This window comes from Alnus glutinosa, chromosome 11 (assembly GCF_958979055.1).
Source record: "Alnus glutinosa chromosome 11, dhAlnGlut1.1, whole genome shotgun sequence".
In the NCBI taxonomy this organism is placed as follows: domain Eukaryota; kingdom Viridiplantae; phylum Streptophyta; class Magnoliopsida; order Fagales; family Betulaceae; genus Alnus; species Alnus glutinosa.
Window position 1 is genome coordinate 5,896,461 of NC_084896.1, and position 21,264 is coordinate 5,917,724.

At 32.5% G+C, this 21,264-nt stretch overlaps 1 protein-coding gene across 1 annotated transcript; it reads right to left on the reverse strand.

Moving 5' to 3' along the window:
- Positions 1-14,448: 14,448 nt before the first annotated feature.
- Positions 14,449-15,974, reverse strand: LOC133882694 (protein EXORDIUM-like 5). Its single transcript, XM_062321904.1, has one exon. It carries the CDS (start codon positions 15,890-15,892, stop codon positions 14,816-14,818), a length of 1,077 nt encoding a protein of 358 aa, XP_062177888.1. The 5' UTR covers positions 15,893-15,974; the 3' UTR covers positions 14,449-14,815.
- Positions 15,975-21,264: the final 5,290 nt, after the last annotated feature.

A 21,264-nucleotide genomic window follows, 5' to 3' on the forward strand; every position in this document is an offset into this window, starting at 1 on the left:
GGCGCGCGGGAGAACTCCCTCGCAGCTGTCCTGGCCAAAGGATTGGGCACGTGTACTGAGTACACGTGTCCAATCCGGGACGTGTATTTAAATACACGTCCCCAATTGTATTTATTTTAAAAAAAAAAATTATATATATGTATTTATATAATTTAACCACATTAAAAAAAAAATACAAACCCATGCAGCCCTAAATGTATGTACCGTACATATAGCTAAACCTTACGCGCTAAAACTAAACCGTAAACTATAATTTAAAACTAAACCCTAACCCTAAAATTAAACTCTAACACTAAGTATATATACTAAACCCTAAATAAAAAATAAAAACTAAAACCTAACCATAAAATTAAACTCTAACCCTAAGTGCATAGACTATATATAGCTATAAACTATAATCCTAAGGGTACGTACTGTATATAGTCATAAACCCTAACCCTAATCCTCTATCCAAAAGTATATATATATATAGTTATAAACCATAACCCTAAGTACATGTACTATATATATATAGCTATAAATCATAATCCTAAGTATATGTACTATATATATCGGAACAATCTAATTTTGAACTGCTCGTGATTTAATATATATATTTAAAAGTGTACAATAATAACACATGAAAAATATATTGACATTATTATTCATAAAATGTAAAATCAATTAAATTATAACCCATAGCTTTAAGTGTATATATTATATATACCTATACACCATAAAACCCTAACTCTAAGTGTATATACTATATATAGCGATAAACCTTAACCCTAAGTATATATACTATATATAGCTATAAACCATAACCCTAAGTGTATATACTATATATAGCGATAAACCCTAACCCTAAGTATGTATACTATATATAGCTATAAATCCTAAGTTTAAGTGTATATACTATATATATCGGAACAATCTAATTTTGAACTGCTCATGATTTAATATATATATATTTAAAAGTGTACAATAATGACACGTGAAAAATATATTGACATTATTATTCATTAAATGTAAAATTAATTAAATTATAACCCATAGCCCTAAGTGTATATATTATATATACCTATAAACCCTAAAACCCAAACCCTAAGTGTATATACTATATATATCGATAAACCATAATCCTAAGTATATATACTATATATAGGTATAAACCCTAGCCCTAAGTGTATATACTATATATAGCTATAAACCCTAACCCTAAGTGTATGTACTATATATAGCCATAAACCCTAAATGTATGTACTATATGAGGGACTAAACTATAAGTATTTAATTCATTATGTAGCGCAGAACTCTTAAAATAATTGCATTTACTATATATAGCCATAACTAGCAAGGTTACTGTATATAGTTTCTAAACCGTTTACATGCATGCATATCTATATATATAGTATTAATTATAGGTTTTCTAACTTTGTTATGTTTAAATTTTTTTTTTTTGTTTCTAAACGTAGATAGTGTACAAAACTAAACCCTAATTTGAACTATTTGGTTTAATTAGATATATAGCACCAAATTTGTTTAATTATGCATATAGTACAATATGTAAATTAGGTTAGGGTTTACGTACTTATTAGTATACTATATATATATAAATAAGGAACCTAAAAAGTATAAATTTCAACCTAATTTTATGTGTATAAGTTATGTACACCGTATTTTCAAAGATTTGTATGATTAATAAGATAAGGAGTTTTTTTTTTATTTTTTTTTAAAAAATTAATACAACACAGAATTTTTTTTTTAATATATATTTGGCAAAAAATAACAGTTTGACACGTGTAATAATACACGTGTCAAATTGGACACGCGTATTTAATACACGTGTCCAATTGGACACGCGTATGAAATACTCGTGTCCAAATGGACATGTGTATTATTACACGTGTCCAATTGGACACGCGTATTAAATACGCGCGTCCAATTGGATGCGTGTATTTAGCCACGCGTCCAAAATGGACACGTGTAATAATACACGTGTCCATTTGGACACGAGTATTTCATACGCGTGTCCAATTGGACACGTGTATTAAATACGCGTGTCCAATTCGACACGTGTATTAAATACATGTGTCCATTTTGGACGGCTGTACAATTAGACACGTGTCTCCAAAGACACGTGTCAAATTGGACGCGTGTCTACAGTAACGGGTACTGTAGACACGCGTCAAAATGCTTCTATTTTTGTAGTGATGTACCAACATCATCTTTGTCACGCTTTAATATGATAACACAGACCCCGATTCATACCTGAGACAGTAAGGAAAGGATTTTCATAAATCCTTTTAGGTTGGTTCAAATGGGTGAAGGCCTCAGATTTGGCAATATTCTCATCAAATTTATGGTTTGAATTCTCTAATGGTAAAAAAGAAGAAGCTCTAATACGGTAATAGGGACCCAGATTCATACCCGGGATAGTAAGAAAGGACCTGCATAAACCCCACCAGGTTAATTGGTTCAAATGGTGAAGGTCTCGTATTCAGATTCGACAATATTCTTAACAGAAATTGAAGAGACTCAGAGAAATTGACAAAAGATAATTCTGTAACTTGTATTAAGAATAATCAAGTATCTCGTTTTTATACAACTTGTAAGACAAGCAACTCTGTATCTAACTTGGAAGGTTAAGTCTACTACATTAATTAACTCTAACTAACTGTTAACTATCAAGAGTTAATATAACATGTGCCGACATGAGCTGTCACACAATAGAACACATGCTGTTATTCAATGACAGCATGGACAATGTCTTGTGTGTTGCTGCATTCTAGGCTTCTAGCTTGGGCTGCTTGACATGCATGTGGTTTGCTGCATGTGTCTTTCTGCTGCTTGACAGTAGATTGATACTCCCCCTCAAAATGAAATATATCTAAGGTATTCATCTTGGACAGTAAAGAATGAAAAAGAACACAGCTAAGTGGTTTAGTAAAAAGATCAGCCAATTGTAAATGAGACTTGACATGAAGAGTGTGAATAAGACCAAGTTAAATCTTTTCACGAATTAAATGGCAGTCAAGCTCAATATGTTTTGTCCTTTCATGATAAACCGGGTTTGCAGCAATGTGTAAGGCAACTTTGCTATCACAAAAGAGAAGAGCAGGCTGTGGATGTAAAATGTGAAAATCTTTGAGAAGAGAAAACAACCACATCAATTCACAGCATGTAGAAGCCATGGACCTATATTCTAATTCAGCAGAGGATTGGGAAACTGTCTGCTGCTTCTTGGACTTCCAAGAGATTAAAGAATCTCCTAGAAAAACACAATAACCAGTAACGGATCTACATGTATCCAAACATCCTGCCCAATCAGCATCACAAAATGCTTTGAGGTGAAAATCCGAATGAGAAGGAAAGAAAATGCCTTGTCCAGGAGCTTGTTTGATGTATCTCAACAATCTGTGAGCACCATCTAAATGAGGTTGCCGAGGCTGCTGCATAAATTGACTGAGATGTTGCACTGCGAATGCTAAATCTGGACGAGTAATGGTGAGATAGATTAACCTGCCTACAAGGCGTCTATAGCTAGATGGATCAAGTAAGAGTTCACCACTGCTGCTTGACAGTTTGAGATTTTGATCCATAGGAAACCTGGCGGGTTTACAAGCTAACAACCCATCATCTTCAAGAATCTCAAGAGCATACTTGCATTGACAAAGGGAAAGGCCCTTATCCGACCGAGCCACTTCCAATCCTAGAAAGTATTTGAGAGGACCCAAGTCCTTAAGTTTGAATTGCTGATTAAGAAAAACAATCAAGGCAGAGATAGTAGTAGGATCATTACTTACAAGGATAATGTCATCAACATAAACTAAAAGAGCAATGAAAGAAGATCCTTGAGTGCGTGTAAAAAGAGAATAATTTGATTTTGATTGAGTGAAGCCATGAGCAAGCAATGTGCTGAAAAATTTGGAAAATCATTGACGAGAGGCCTGCTTCAATCCATATAAAGACTTCACCAACTTACACACTTGAGACTCCCCCTTTGTAACAAAACCCGGAGGTGGTGTCATATAAACTTCTTCATCCAATTCTCCATGTAAAAATACATTGTTGACGTCTAATTGATTAAGAGACCAATTCTTGGCAGCAGCAATAGCCAATAAACACCGAACAGTAGTGAGTTTGGCTACTGGTGAAAATGTTTCATGATAGTCCAATCCTTCGGACTGAGTGTAGTCTTTAGCCACAAGTCAAGCTTTGTAACGCTCTATACTACCATCTACCTTCAGCTTCACCTTATAAACCCACTTGCACCCAATGGCCTTTTTGCCGTGTGGAAGAGGAGTTAAAAGCCAAGTATTATTCTGTTGTAAGGCAGAAATCTCTGCATTCATTGCCTCACACCAGTGTGAAAATTTGATGGCTTGATGGAAAAACTTAGGTTCATAATGGGAAGTGACAGATAAGCTAAAAGTCTTATGAGAAGAAAATAAACGATCATAAGAAAGAATAGAGGACAAACAATGAGGAATACCTGTACCATTAGTAGCTTTGGCCATTGGAGAGGATTGGGATGGACCTTGGAAGAGAAGCTAATTGACAATGATATTACTGCAAGTACCGAGGAACAGTTTTTGGACGAGTAGATTGTCTAAGAGGTAAAGAGACATGTTGAGGATAATTATGGGGAACAGAAGAAACAGGAGAAGAAGAAGAAGAATGATTAGAAGGAATAGAAGAGGTAGAAGGAAAAACAGGATCAGATGAGGGAATGGGAACATCATCACAAGGAGTGATAAAAGAAGGAATAGAAGGAGATGGAGTAGTATTATCATCTAAGAAAGATGGAGAGGGTAAAAAGACTACTTGTGAATCAGTATGCAGTAGATTAAATGCATAGGGAAAGATATTTTCATGAAAAACAACATGGCGTGAAACAAAAACAGATTTGGTGGTGAGATTGAAAAGTTTATATCATTTGGTGCCATTTGGATATCCAATGAAGACAGATGGAATGGATCTAGAATCAAATTTGCTTATATCACGAGTGAGTGTAGAAGCAAATGCTAAACAACCAAAAACACGAAGGTGAGAGTATGTGGGAGGAGTGGAATACAAAAGTTCAAAAGGTGACTTATTTGACAAAAGGGGAGAAGGAATTCTGTTGATGAGATGAGTGGCGGTTAAGACACAATCAGCCCAAAATCTCAATGGCAAATGAGCTTGAAATCTCAAGGCTCGGGCTACATTTAGGAGATGTTGGTGTTTCCTTTCTACAACATAATTTTGTTGAGGAGTCTCTACACAACTAAGTTGATGTAAAGTTCCTTGTTGAGAAAATAAATCATCCATACAAAATTCAACCCCATTATCCGAACGTAAAGTTTTAATTTTGTTAAATTGAGTAGCAACCATGGTAAAGAAAGATTGAACAATAGATCGAGTTTGAGATTTGCTATGCATAAGATAGATCCATGTATATCTACTAAAATCATCAACAATGGTTAGAAGAAACGTGAGCCATTTATTGATTGAATGGAGAAAGGACCCCAAATGTCAACATGTACAAGATCAAAAGAAATGGAAGGAACTAAACTATGCAACAAGCTTAGCCTAGAGTGAGATAAATGTCCTAATCTATAATGCCATATATCAGAAGATGGATCCTTAAGAGAAGCAGTAAGAACCCGGGAGTTATCAGCAAATGGCTTAGGTGCTTGCAGCAAGTAAAATAAACCTCCTCTTTCTTCACCCACTCCAATCGTTTTCCAATTGGCCAAATTCTGTATGAAACAATGGTTAGCAATGAAAATAAGACAACAAGATATTTGATTAACTTACTTGCTGAAATGAGATTGAAGGAAAATGAAGGAACACAAAGTACATTGGTTAAAACAAGATGATCTGAAATTCTTATGGTACCAATGTGAGTAACTTGGACAAGATCACCATTAGGTAAAGTGACGGATGTGGAAACAATGGCTGTAATGGTTGTAAAAAATGAAATGTTGTTGACCATATGGTCAGTAGCTCCCGTGTCAATAATCCAATGAGAATCCTTTGGATTATGAGGAAAATTAGAGGTATTAAACCGAGAATGGAAAACAGAATGATGTGAGTGTAAAACTGAATGGAATGAGAAGTTACCTGTCATGTTGGAAAAGAGATGGTCTGAATTGGTAGGCAGCATACCTACTTGATTGGCGGAAGCATGATGAGAATTAGCTTGAGGTTTGATCAAAGCCAGAAGTTGATGGCATTGCTCTGCAGTAAAAGGCACTTGAGGCAACAGTTGTGGCGCAGAATTATCAGAACTCTCCTCTTGAGAAAGTGCAACAGAGTGAGCACTTGGTTTATTGAATCCAGAAGAAGAGGACTTTTTGTAAACTGGAAACCAGGAGGATACCCATGCAATCGATAACACTTGTCTACCGTGTGTCCAGGAACATTACAATGAAAACAAATCGGTTTTTCTTTCCGATTGTATGATTTGACAAATCGATTCTACTGTACAAGCGCTGCTTTGGTCATCAAAGCTGCTGTATCATGAGTTAAAGAACCAAGAAAAACCTCTTGTTGGCTCTCTTCTTGAACAATCAAGGAGAATACCTTATTAATCGAAGGCAGGGGGTTTATCAAGAGGATTTGGCCTCTGATATTTGAGAAAGAGTTATTGAGACCCATCAAGAATTGACAAATATATTCTTGATTGTAGTTGGCAACTACAGAACTTAAAGCTCCACAAGAACATGAGGGGGAACATGTATAGGTCGGAATCGGCCTGTAATTACTTAACTCATCCCAAAGAGATTTGAGGTGAGTAAAATAGGCACTTACAGAGGGATTTTCTTGAGAAAGTGCTGAAATTGATTTCTGCAACTGAAACAATCTTGGTCCATTCTTTTTGGAAAATCGCTCCTTCAAATCCATCCGCATCTCTGAACAAGTATTGATGTAGATAACACTTGCAGCGATCTCCTTTGAAAGAGAATTCAAGATCCATGAAAGGATCATGTCATTACACCGAGTCCAAGCCTCTGCTCCGTCTAGATCAACCGGCTTGACGAGAGTTCCATCAACGAACTTGAGTTTATTTTTGGCTCTCAACGCCATGGTCATAGACCTGCTCTAGGTTTTATAGTTATTACCAATCAATGGTTGAGAAACTAGAATAGATCCAAGGCTATCTCCATTGTGGAGAAAGAAAGGATTCGAGAAATTGTCGAGATTTGAGGAAGACGATGAAGAATTGTGCATAACTGTCGCCATAGATCAGAAATGCTCTGATACCATAACAGAAATTGAAGAGACAGTTTAGGAAGAACAAACTCAAAGAAATTGACAAAAGATAATTCTGTAACTTGTATTAAGAATAATCAAGTATCTAGTTTTTATACAACTTGTAAGACAATCAACTTTGTATCTAACTTGGAAGGTTAAGTCTACTACATTAATTAACTCTAACTAACTGTTAACTATCTAGAGTTAATATAACATGTGCTGACATGAGCTGTCATACAATAGAACACAAGCTGTTATTCAATGACAGCATGGACAATGTTTTGCGTGTTGCTGCATTCTAGGCTTCTAGAATAATGGAGACCCCAAGACAGTAAGAAAGGACCTTCATAAACCCCATCAGGTTGGTTAAAATGGTAAATGCCTCATATTTAGATTCGACAATATCCTCATCAAATATAAGGTTTGAATTCTCTGATAAAAAAAAAATTAAAAAGAAAAGAGCTTTAATACGATAATGGGAACCCCGAGACAGTAATAAAGGACCTGCATAAACCCATCAGGTTGGTTTAAATCAAATGGTGAAGGCCTCAGATCCGGCAACATTCTCATCAGTCATCAAATATAAGGTTCGAATTTTTTGATGATTTTAAAACCAAAAAAAAAAAAGAAAAAAAAAAAGAAAGGAGACCTGCGTGAGACTATAATGGTAAAGCAATTGATTGCCAGAGTACTCCTGACTGTTCAGACTTTGATGTGGAGAAGTGGAAAACAGTGATTACCACTGAAACTTTTCATGGGTAGGTGGAGTAAGACTTGCAAACCCTATAAAATATAAAAATAAAATAACATGATAAAATGGGGCTATGTATATACATTTATAGTTATCTGAGAACAAATTAATTAATTAATTAATTATTATTATTTTTTTTTTTGGAAGGGAGAACAAATTAATCTATGTAAGAACTAATAATAATTTAAAAATAGATAAAACACATATTTTAGGCGGTTCGGCCTATAACTTATATTCACACTTCAAAACTTTTTATTTGACTATATCTTTATTTAATTATTTGATTATATACAAGACTCTATTTATAAAGAAAAAATATGATCGCTATAAATTTATTCTACTTCTACATGAACAGCAATAAATTTAATTTATTATTTTGTAACTCTTGTTTCAATAATCTATCCCATTCGATGGGAGGTAAATGTAATATTGAAAAATTGAATTTTCTGGTCCATGCAAATCATATTAATGAGGTCCTTTCCATGGCCTGCAAGGGGCGTGCAGACAAGAAAGAGATGGGTATGAATGTACATGATGAAGATAGAGTGATTGACAGACATGCCCACTTTGCCATCTACATTCTATCTACACTATGGCCCTGCTGCTCCGACGTCGATTAATTTGAAGGAATTATGGAAAAAAAAAAAATAAATAAATAAATTATAATCAGTTAAATGATTATAAGAGAGTAAATTATAATTAACTTATTAACTATATACTCTAAATCATTTTATCAATATTTATGAAATAGTAATATGCATATTACAATTTCATCTAATCTCTATCTTACTGAACTAATTTGACAGTGTACGTCTATCGGTCCTAATTATAAATATATATTCAAATGCCCATCAATTTTATGTATACAATATATAATATTACTCTTTATGAATTGTCCCTTTAACTTATAAAAAAAATAAAGTAAAATTATAGTACTCTAAACATTTTCTTTTTTATTATGCCATCAAATGGCCAAAATGACTGTATCGAGCATTTTTAGACAATTATAGTGGCATGCATTGGGTGATATACAGGGATATAAAGTTAAATAATTGGAATCATATATATATGAATTTTTTTTCTTCCTTTTTTTGAAGTATAGAATATAAATCTTATCATTAATTTTGAAGTATAGAATATAAATCTTATCATTAAAGAAATTAATATCTTCTTCTTCTTCTTTTTTTTTTTTTTATTTTTTTTTTTATTTTTTTTAATTTCAGCGTCCACATTAAAGAATAAAGATAAATAACTTTTGGGTTGATTATATTCGTAAGGTGCCAAAAGTTCTCAATTTGTTATTCATTACAAATATCTGTGTGCTGGGAATATGATCCGACATGGACGGAGACATTTTGCCTAGAATTCGGTACACTTATTGAAGCTTTCAGCTTTGGAGGCTTCTTAAAATTATGGTACATTTTTTTTTTTTTTTTTTTTTTTTTTTTTGACATGAATTATGGTACATGGTAGTTGTACAATCACAAAAAAAAAAAAAAAAAAATTCTTGACATTTTTTTCTAGACGGTTTTTATGAACTGTTTGAAAATGTGAATTTATTCTTTTACAGACGGTTTAATTAGAATCGTCTGCAAAATTGCAAACGGTTTCAATTAAACCGACTACAATTTTATAGACATTTTCAATGAAACCGTCTGCAATTTCATTTTTAAAAATATGGAGTTCCGCACTACTCATACTGAAAATACCACTCATTCGTATATTAAAAGTGTACAATTTTTATATAATTAGACATAGTGGTGGAATTTATGTACGTGGATCCCACAAATGCATGAATCTCACCAATGTGTATTAGCTGTGTAAAAGTTATACACTTTTGGTTGTACAAAAATCATTTTTCTAAAATTATATTTTGAGAAAACTACACTTGTAATTCTTATCTTTTATCATTTCTGAAAAAAGTACCAAAACTTTAAAAAATGTCAATTTAAGGTATTCATCTTTCAATTTTTTTCAATTTCAACCCTCATTTTTTCCGTTAAATCCTATCAAAATTCCAAAAAATATAACAGTGTTTATTTATTTTTTTAAAAAAATTATAAAATTTTTCTAAGATTCAGGCATGGATATTTTTGCAAATTCCATTAAATTTTGACAACACCTAAATCCTAACAATTTTTTTTTTCCTAAAAAAACTATGGATATTTTGAAAATTTTGACATGAAAAATTCTAACGGATGGTTGAAATTGAAAAAAAAAAAATTAAAAGAGGAATACTTTAAATTGACACTTTTTAAAGTTTGAGTATTTTTTTTTTTTCAAAAATGATGAAAAATTATGAGTTATAAGTGAACTTCTCCCTTCTATTATAAGGAAGCTTTATAGAATATTGATAGGATGTTTATGCAGTATGTACCATTACTAATTCTTCAAATATTTATAGAACATTTCGCCTTTCAATTTCCCAAGATAAATGCGCATGTTTTAACAAACTCACAAAAAATATTCTCTTCGAAAGTGCACGCATTTAGAACAAGTGGCGGTTTGAAAATTTCTCACTCTTTGTGTTTTTAAAAACGCACAATTTTAAAGGTTAAACAACAATTTTATTTACCGATAAATAATTACATTTAAAGTAAGGCACTTTCATTAATTCTGTTTTGAAATTGTTATTATTATTATTTTTTTACAAATCGGCACGTTTTGAAACAAAGGGACACTTATTCAAATTATAAAACAGGGAACAATTAATTAACCCTATATAATCACAATTGTAGCTTGTGAATCCCTCCTGGTCTATCTAATTTTGGAAAGTGCATGCAGTTTCCAATGGTTTCTATATATATAATAGGTATGGATAAACATTTCCCATTAAAGTCTTGATTAATAATTAATGAAAGGCACAATTTGTTTAATTGGCAGATTACTGAACCGAATGTTTGTCTTAGATTAGCAATCCATATGTTTCAGGAATTAGTTAACAGTCAATTGTTTGGTGAAACTTAGATATGGGAAGTTATGATCTCATCTTTTATCCATTCACATTGCATGTGGCTTTCCCACTCACAGATTGGGACAGGTTTCAATGGTACCTTTCACATGTCGGCTATGCCTCAAAGGGAGAAGATTTTTTTTTTGTTTTTGTTTTTGTTTTTTTTTTTTTTTTTTTTTTTTTTTTTTGCATAATAAGGTTGTACAACATAAGACACACGGGTGTGATTTATGTGAATATGATACACCACAGGTCCCACCCATGTGTCTTACTGTCTTGTCTTGTGTAACCTTGTTGTGCACCAATCACAACTTTGCCTCAAATAGTACCATTATTTAGGATGTATTTGGGATTGCAATTTTAAATCAAATTGCAGAAAATGAATCATTTAGGAATTGCGTTTTCAAAAGATTGCGATTTGAAAATGCAGAAAATCGCAGAAAATGAATTGCAATTTTAAATCAAATTGCAGAAAATGAATCATTTAGGAATTGCGTTTTCAAAAGATTGCGATTTGAAAATGCAGAAAATCGCAAGCAAGAGAATGTTTTTTTTTTTTTTAAATGCAAAGTTTTAAATGTTAACTTGCAATTTTAAATGTCAAACTGTGATTTTGCCAAACGCTTAAGTGCATAAGTGCGTTTTTAAAAATCACTTTTTCAAATCGCACATTTTAAAATCCCACTTTTTGAAATCACAACCTCAAACGGAATCTTAGTAGATTGTTGTACGACAGTCATATAATTGAAATGACATGACAGTAAATATCAGTTATTAGATTAACGTTAAGAAAAAAAAAAACTAATAATTGAGTTTCATTGCTACGTCATCTCAATTGTACGACTGTTGTATAACTGTCTATTAAATAGCATTACTCTACCTCAAATAGATCACTGATTGATTAGACTAACAATGGACATTTTTCCCTTTGATCTTTTTATTGTTTTATTAGTGTTTATTTTCTTCATATATTGATATAATTATCAAAAAGAACGTTTTGCATTAGTAGACCTAGGATTGATTATTACAAAAAATGAGTAATGCTAGAAGAACACCCATGTCCTTCTTCTGTCATTAAAAAATTGATGTAACTTTTAAAATCGCTATTGGATTTGTAATAAACTACTATTAAATTGAATCCAACAGTAATTTTAAAGGTCGCATCAATTTTAAAATGACACAAAAAAGACATGAATTTTCCTTCTAATACCAAACAAATGCGTGTGATTTATGTTTAAATAGAAAGAGAGAATAAGATAATTATTGATATCCGGTATTACTTTTTTTTTTTTATGTATAATTATTAATATCGAATATTGCTAAAGTTATAATTAGAGTGGCGAGGATCCATTATAAGAGTAATGTTATATACCACACAATTATTTTACTAGTATTTTGTTATGCAGATGTGGTATTATCAATTAACCATTGTCAAAAGAAAAGAAAAGAAAATTCAATAGTAAATTGTCAATGCCACGTCAACATAGTGGAATAGCGGTAAAATAGTCGTATGACATACGTTAAAGCATTTAATTAAATTTAATATTTTAAATCGATGATTTAACATGATATTAGAATCAGAAGTCATTAATTCCAACTTGACTCCACGACGAACTCCACTGCAAAATCTTTGGGCTGATCAGCCACCTCAAAGGAGCTGTCCGACCGCCATGTTTGGGTGGTTGGCTAAAAAGGTCATTTCCTCAAAATTCTTGAAAATGGCTAAAGAAGCCAATTGTTTTTTTGTCCCATTCTTTATGTGTCGACACCAATTAGACTTTCCAACCGCCCAAACAGCACTTGTATTGGGGGATGGGTCTGAAATATCTCATGAGTCAGTAGTATAATTAGATCTAATTTATGGGTACTTTTGTGGGTCCCCTAGTATTAGCTGTGAATCACAAATGTTGGGCCCCAGTCTCCTCTCAATTTACCACCCCCACTTGACTTGAAAAAGGAACATAATTTGCCAAACATAGTTTTAAAAGTGATGGCCAAAGCCAGAAAAAGGGAGAGAAAAAGAAATGAATTCTTCATTGTTATCATCATGATCATCATCACAAATGTTTTGGGTAAACCTTTTTCGCATCATTTGACTTTGCCTTTTATTATTATTAATGTTAAAGATGGATTAACGTTGTATACAATTATTTATTTAAATTTGAAGAAATTTAAGCAAGTAATTATACGAGACCACTTTATGAAACTCATCTGACCAAATAAAAATTAAATTACCGAACCAGTTATTTGGTCAGGTGAGTTTCATAAATAATCTCTCATAATTATTTGCGTAAATTTTTTCAAATTTAAACAATAATTGTGTATTATCCTATTCATTATTGTATAGCATAATAATACAAGAAGATCACACCTCGCATCAAAAAAGTATCTCAAACTTGAAAATAACAATTAATAAAGCACCATATTGGACTTATGAACATACACCAAACACTCAATTATTATTAAGTCTTATGCTTAATTTTTAATTTGGATCCTTTCCTAGGATGTTACATGGGATTCTACATTTCTACCACTTTATATGCAAACATACCGACCCCACTTTGTCTTTCCCTTGCCCTCAATTAATTTGGGTTGTTAATATTTTTGTTTTATGTCTTTGTTTTTCTTAAAATAAAAATATTAATAAACAACTTAAATACAATATATATATATATATATATATAAACAGTTTTACATTTATATCCTGTCATAATATATATATATATATATATATATATATATATTTTAAAATAGAAAAAGAAAAAAAGAAAAAAAAAAGAACAAAGAACACATTGAAATGAGTCAAGTTCTAAAAAAAACACAAAAACAAATTTTCCCTTTATGTCATATCAAAACTTTTTCAATAAGGAAAAAAACAATAATAAAAAAAAAAGGTTCCAATCACATTAAAATAGCCAGGACTGTTTTTGAATGCTTTATAATGCTGGAGTAAGGATTGTTTTTGAATACTTTATAATGCCCTATCTCAGTTCTTACTACTACTAATTTTTTTATTTTTTATTTTTGAAATGATACTATTTGTCTTTTTTCTTTTCATTTTTGTTATTATTATTTACCAACAATCACTATTTGTGTGCTCAATGTTAGATTGTATACAAATATCTCGTAAATATCGTATAAAGATGACATGGCAAAATATATTTGTTTTAACAATAGAAGGTGATCTAATAATTACTAAACCTTTTCACATTAAATATTTATAAGATATTTATGTACTTGGTATTCATTTGAACTGCATTTGCCGTGGAAGGCTGAATGGTATGGCTTAGAACAATGGCAATGGCAATGGCAATGGCATACACAAAGCTCATCCAGTGTACACATTTTCCTATTTATCATTGATTCATTGTCATTCTAATTATCCCATTATACTTAGAGAAGGATAATTAATGAAAATAAAGGAGAACAACGTCACATCAGATTCATCTCGAACCCAACCCAGAATGGCTATCAAGTATCAAGGAATCAAGCAAACGAATGGTTTAGGCTTGGCACATGAACATGATTCTCCCAAATTTTGATTACACTCAACTTCAAGCAATAAGAAGATGCTTGAAAAAAAAGAAAGGAAAATCAAAACCCCACTTCATCAATATGAATTCTATTGAATTTCCTCAAATGAAAACAGAGACATAAAATAATACTATTACTATATAATTTGAGATCTAAAAACCCCACCACCACCACCACCACCACCACCAACCCTCCATCTTCCTTCTATGGTTGTACATCTAAATTACCCATCAAAATATGAAAAAAAAAAAAAAAAAAAAAAAAAAGAAGAAGAAGAAGATAAGCTAAAGCATAGCTCATCAGCTTCCAACCCTGTATAAATAAATAAATCCTAAAAACCCCCCAAAAAGAGAGAATTAATCCAAGGCATTAGGACCGGCACAAGCCTGCAAAACAGGGCTCCAGATCCACTGCACAAGGAACCTTCTTCCCGACCTCCCATTCAGATTATAAGTCCTACCCCCCCTATCCCTCATCACCTGCCCTAAATACCCACCTCCCCCGCCTGTCCCGTACAAACCTTCGCACAAGTCCCCTATCTCCGTCGGCGCAGTTGGGTCCTCCCCGGCATACCACGCGTTCACTAGCGGGTTCGTCGACAGCTCCGCCAGCTCGTGCGCGATCACGCTGATCATGCCGTCCACTCCGATGTCCCTGTTCGGCGGCAACAGGGCCCCGGGGCCACCGCCGGTCATGTAGCCGGGTATAGCGAACGGGTAGGCGCAGACCTCCGGGCATTGCTTGGCCGAGTTGCCAATCCAGGCGTAGGGGATAGTGTAGCCCACCATGGACGGGAAGGTGAAGTAGTGGAAGCCACAGACGGCCCGGCAGAACTCCTGGACGACCACGTCCTGGGAGGTCAGCACGAGGTAGACCCCGTTGCGGTGGTCGATGGGGAATGGCGCCGACTTGACGGCCGTGGCGATGACTTGTTGGATGTCGAGGCGGGTCAGCTGGGTCCCGTGGGAGTGTTTGAGGTCGGCGTACTCCCCGGCGATGAGGACATTCCGGGATACATTGGCTCCGGTCTGGTCGGTGTAGAGGGAGACTGTGCGCCACCAGTCGGACACGGAGGGTGATGGGGCGGTGGGAGTGGAGGGAGAGAGTGAGAGGATGAAGTCTTTGATGAGTAGCTTTTGGGGTTTGTTCCAGAGGCCGTACCAGATGAGGTAGAGGTTGATCGGGGATGAGGAGAGTACCGGACCCATGTGGTACCGGAGGTGGACTAGCTCGGAGGAGCCCTCGAACTTCTTCGAGGACGAGAGCGTTCTCGGTGGGAGTTTCGGGTTGATCAAGGACTCTGTTTGCGTGTTTAGCGTCTGTGACGAAGAAGAGGAGGCAAGGGCGGTGGTGGCAGAGTGGTGGAGGAGGAAAATGAACAGGAAAGTTGAAACCAAGACAACATGCGGTAGCGGTAGCGGTGGCGGCGACATTTTCAGTGGCGGCAGTGGCGGTCGCTGTGGTGAGTGAGTGTGAGAGAGAGGGAGTGGGGGTATATAAATAGGGTCTGTGTGAATCGTGATGGATGGAGGGTGGGGTTGGGAGGGAAATGGGCTGGTGCCAGCTGCAACTTGTGGGCACTCTATAACTCTTTTACTTTTGATTTGGGTCACCTCTTCTCTCTCTCTCTCTCTCCCCTGTTTGTTTTTGGAGAACAGGGAATCAATCAGACTTTAGCCATTGGAATGACTGGAATAGCCCTTCTTTTTTGAATTTCTGCTCGTTACTGAGGGCATTTGTTAGTCTTTCTTGGTTTGGTTTGGTTTACTTTAACCTAAATAGTGCATTAGTTTTAGTACTTCCATGTGCGTTGAAGTTTGGACATTTGTGAACTACAATGAATAAAGTTACCACTTGAAGTCACACAACATATGCCAAGTTCAATGGACACAAAGATATGTCATCTTGTAATTTAACTGATTTACAATTACTATTACTGTATCAAAATCAATTCGAAGATTCTTGAAGTATGTCAACAAAATAATTTATTTTTTGTAATTAAGGGTTTGTTTGGCAAAGACATGTACAGAACAGAACAGAGTAGTAGATTGTTAATTTTTGAAATTAGCAAAAAGTGATGATGTGATATAAAATAAAAAGAATTTGTATTAAAAAGTGAAAAAATTTTGTATTGTAGTGAATTTTTTTATTTGAATAGTAATAAAAAATTATTGATGTGATATAAAAAAGTCAAAAAATATAAAAAAATGAGAAAAAAAGTACATGAACAGTACTGTAATGTATTGTTTCTTGACAAACAAGCCCTAAATTACGTTCACTAAATTTACAGATTCCTATTTAAGTCAATCTCACACTAATAGAATCTGTTAAGTCAATTGATGGAATTTGAATTTGATTGTAGGGAGTATTTTTTTTTTTTTTTTTGCATACCTTAAAAATTTCTAAGTTCATTTGATATCACATGAAACTAATTGCAAATCAATTAAACTATAAAGATTGATTTTGCATTTTTCACAAAATTTTATTGTCCGAATTGTTAATAAATCAGACGCTTTATAGAGCTTATAAGTCTGAACAAGACTTGAATAGTCTGCCTACTTTTTCAGACAGGTAAACCTCATAAGAGTTATCTCATATTTGTTGTATAAATTGCTATTAGGAATCGAAATCCAAATTCAATACTCTTAAAAAAAATGTTGGTGGTATTGAAGTGTGATGCTTATATTTTCGTTAACATTTTTTTTATTTTTTTGTCTTTTACTTATTTTTTAAAATAAAAAATATTAACAAATAACTCAAAATATTTTTTATATTTATATTGTATAGAATATTTTTTTTTAAAAAAAAAAATCCCTAAATATAGTAACACATTTAGTTGCCACCCTAAGACTTAATCAAACACAAATTAGTAAACAGTAGCATTGAATTTTCACAATCTTTTTTTTTTATCAAGAATTTTCACAATCTGAGATTCTGAGCTGCTGACGTTTTGATTTTTTTTAAATTTTTTTTTTTGTAATAAATTTAGTTTTGAATCTTGATTGCCGCAAAATAGGTGGAAAATGTACAATGCAGTTGACTTTTAAGAACTCATTTATGGGCTAGTGTTGTACAGTAAGGCAAACATATGTAGGCTATTTTGACCTAGGTATACAATTATATAAGTGCACTAAGTAGCATATGTTCAATTATTTTCTCCATATTTAGTGAATCAAAATATTTTTTATTTCCATATAAAAAAACACCCCACAATAAATTTATTTATATTTTCATATATTAAATAAATATTATTTTTTTACTCTTATTTTTTTTTTTTTTTATCTTTTTAACTTTTTCTTTCTTCCCTATATCAATTAAACATACTTTTTTTATATTAAAATAATACGTATAGAGTGAATAGTAGACATATATATAGGGAATTACTATTCATTCTCAATATCTTTATCTAAATATAAGGCATCTGCTGTGAGAGGTTTTTTTTTGATATTTTTCATGAAATTTTTTTTAAATATAGGGTAACTGCTGCTAGTGCTCTAATTAGACAGAATTTCTTATAATTATTTGTTTGAATTTAATAAAATTCAGATAGTCGATTGTCGGATATTACTTATAAAACTCATCTGACCGAATAAGTGGTTGGATAACTTAATTTTTATTTGGTCAGGTAGGTCTCATAAATAGTCTCTCATAATTACATGTTTGAACTAATCTAATCTAACTTTAAGTGTTTTACGGAAGAAAAAAAATTAGAGTTAAATTAAATATGAAACGTTAAAAAAATCAACGGTTAGTCGGTTACGAACTCCATGAACAAGTAAAGCTTTTGAATGCAATTATTTCTAAGAAGGAATCCAATCAATCCATCGCCTGTTTCCAACTTCTAAATTTCAATCGGATTCCTTATAATTGTCTGATCCTGCAGTCACGTCTCTATTGAACCACCTATCAAAGAATTGTAGCAGATCATATCTCTATCAATTTAGAGGAAATTAGAGAAGTACAGAAAAAAAAACAAAACAAAAAACAAAACAAAAGGAGGAGAGTATACGTAACCTTTAAACTACCAACCAATCAATGTTTTCTGTCAATCTTCCGCAAGCTATCAAAAAATTAAACGGTTCTAAGACCAACAAAAAGACAAAAATAATTATAAAAAAAAAGTTTTAATAAGACAAAAATGTCCTTATAAGTTTGGAAAAAAAAATTAAAAAAATCTAAAAACCCAAAAACAAAAAAAAAATTAGAAAAATGAAAACCCAATTTTTAATTTTTTTTTTCCTTTTTTTAAAGATTTTTTTAAAATAATTTTACTTATGGTATTTTTGTCAATAGGAATATTAATTTTTTTTAATAATTTATGGGAGAAATTGATACAATTGATAATTTAGATGGAACATTAACGATTGAGTATTTAAATGATAGTTTAAGAAAAATATGTGTATTTTAAATATATATATATATATATATATATATATATATATATATATATATATATATATTAAAAGAGAGAAGGGGGGGGGGGGGGGGGGGTGACAGGGAGTGCGTTTGGTGGGCCAAGGCCCAGGTCAAGTTTTTGAGGGGCACACAATTTGAACTTGGACCTGACACAAAATGGGGTCTGACAGAGATGGGTATATAGCCTGAGGGCATTCCTATTGTTGAGCCCAAGCAGTCCAATCAACAAGGTTCATTGGATTATTATTATTTTTTTTTAATTTATTTATTTATTAAGATGATTGCCATAATAAATACAAACAAGAAACAGTAACACTATTAAGGTAGATCTATGCCATTATCAAGTGAGAGATTAATAAATAAAAAAAAAAACTGCCAGTCAAACCGACGATAGCGGTCGAGTGAAATTGATTGGTTGACCTATTAGTGTAAAAATGTTCATAATGGCGATGGAGAAGGCTACCCCATCACTTATTTTCCAAGGCCACTTTCCAGATGGAATTGGAATTGGGAACTTATCTGATTGCAACGTGGCACATGTTTTTAGCCACGTTGCATGTGGAGCCAAGATTTATAGGAAATTTTGGTCCCATTCCAAACAACATTAAAGAGAAGAATAGGATCGTGCTGAGCTGTCCGGCTGTTGTATGTTTTGTAACTTTGTGACAATTTCATGAGTCACGACAAAATATGTTATAATTTACGGTAGTGGAGTCCGGAGTGGGTAATATTCTTGATACACGGACGGTTATAGCTTTCCCATCCAGCTGGCAGATTAATCACATAAGCCGGAATGCGAATTCTGCTGCACATGGTTTAATTGAGATTATTTTTTAACGTATTTGGAATATTGTTTTGTTAAAATGATTTGCTTTATTAATTAATAAATTAAATCTAAATATTTATTAAAAAAAGTCTAGCCGACAGATTAGCCATATAAGTCATAAGACAAATTTCGCTGCACATGGTTTAGTGAAGACTGTCGTTATAAATATATTTGTGATACTGTTTTGTTAAAACGATCTGTTTTATTAAATTATTAATTAATAAATGAAATCCAAATATTTATTAAAAAAAATTGTTAGGAAAAGATTGGCCTTTATGGGCTGAGATTACTAGGGGTATGTAATAGCCGAAATAACAATTTTAAAACGTAATTATGAAAATGTGATTTTTAAAAAGCAATTAATTGCTTTGTAAAATTGTGGTTTACGCTTTAAAATTGTTAGTTTTTTAAAAATGCATTCCTTTGACCTTCATTTTGAAAACGTGATTTTTTTTTTTTATGTTTTCAAACCACCATTATTTTAAACAAATTCTCAAATATGACATTTTTACGATTTTGTTTAAAAATGTATTTTTGGCTTGGAAATCGTTAGGCCAAACACATTCTAAATTATATAGAGCGTGTTTATAATTGTATTGGAAAATATAACTTTTTTATTCAGATATAGTTTTTAAGGAAAAAAGAAATAAACTTATTTCAAGCTTTTCTCTAAAGTTGATTTTTTCATATTTTTTTTAGAGCAAAAGATACTTTTTAAAACTCTTTAACACTATTCCAAATGTACTCTTATTATCACTTTCAAACAATGGAGTGTTTAAGAGAATAGGAAAAGATTATCTCCTATTATATAACTCATAAATCCAATTGGCATCTAATGAGGATTAGGATCCTAAATAAATTTTAAAAAAATTTAGATTATCAAATTATGTGAATTCATACTGTCTTTTACATCGAACGATGTGAAAAATGCTACATAATAAACATATGACATGTTACTGAGGCAAAAAAAAAAAAAAAAAAAAATTCCTAAAGGCTTTTTATCACTTTTGAATAGACGCTTATTTTTTATTAAACCAAAAAACAGTTTTTTACTCAAATAAAGTGTAAGACTTTAATAAAAATATATTAAATTCTCATTATTAACATGTTATATTTTTAATAGATAGTATTTTTCAAGTCGTTCTATACATGAAATAACCTAAATTAATATAATTTAAAATTTTATAATTTTTAAAAAATTGTAAGAATCTTAATCCCATCTACCGGACAAAAAAAAACAAAGTCCAATATGATTTGGTGAGTTGGTGGGCTCAGTGCCCTTATCAAATTCACTTTTAACTTTGAAAAAGTCACCGGCATTAATCAATGCCAGTGAAGCTGGGAGCCTGAAAATATCTATCCATTTCAAGTTGATGGGCCCATATTTACCTACACCTCTCTTATTTGTCACAAAACTCACAATTTAGATTTATTTTTTTTTATTTTCTTTTGGTAGGCCTGGCCCACATTTTAAAACATTCACTGATTTAAAAAGGGTAATAGACAAAAGACATTTTATTTTTACGACGACTAGTAACAAATTTTATTTTATTTATTTATTTA

Excerpts from the sequence above, each read along its gene's own strand:
- LOC133882694 (XM_062321904.1), bottom strand. The coding sequence starts at position 15,892 with ATGTCGCCGCCACCGCTACCGCTACCGCATGTTGTCTTGGTTTCAACT.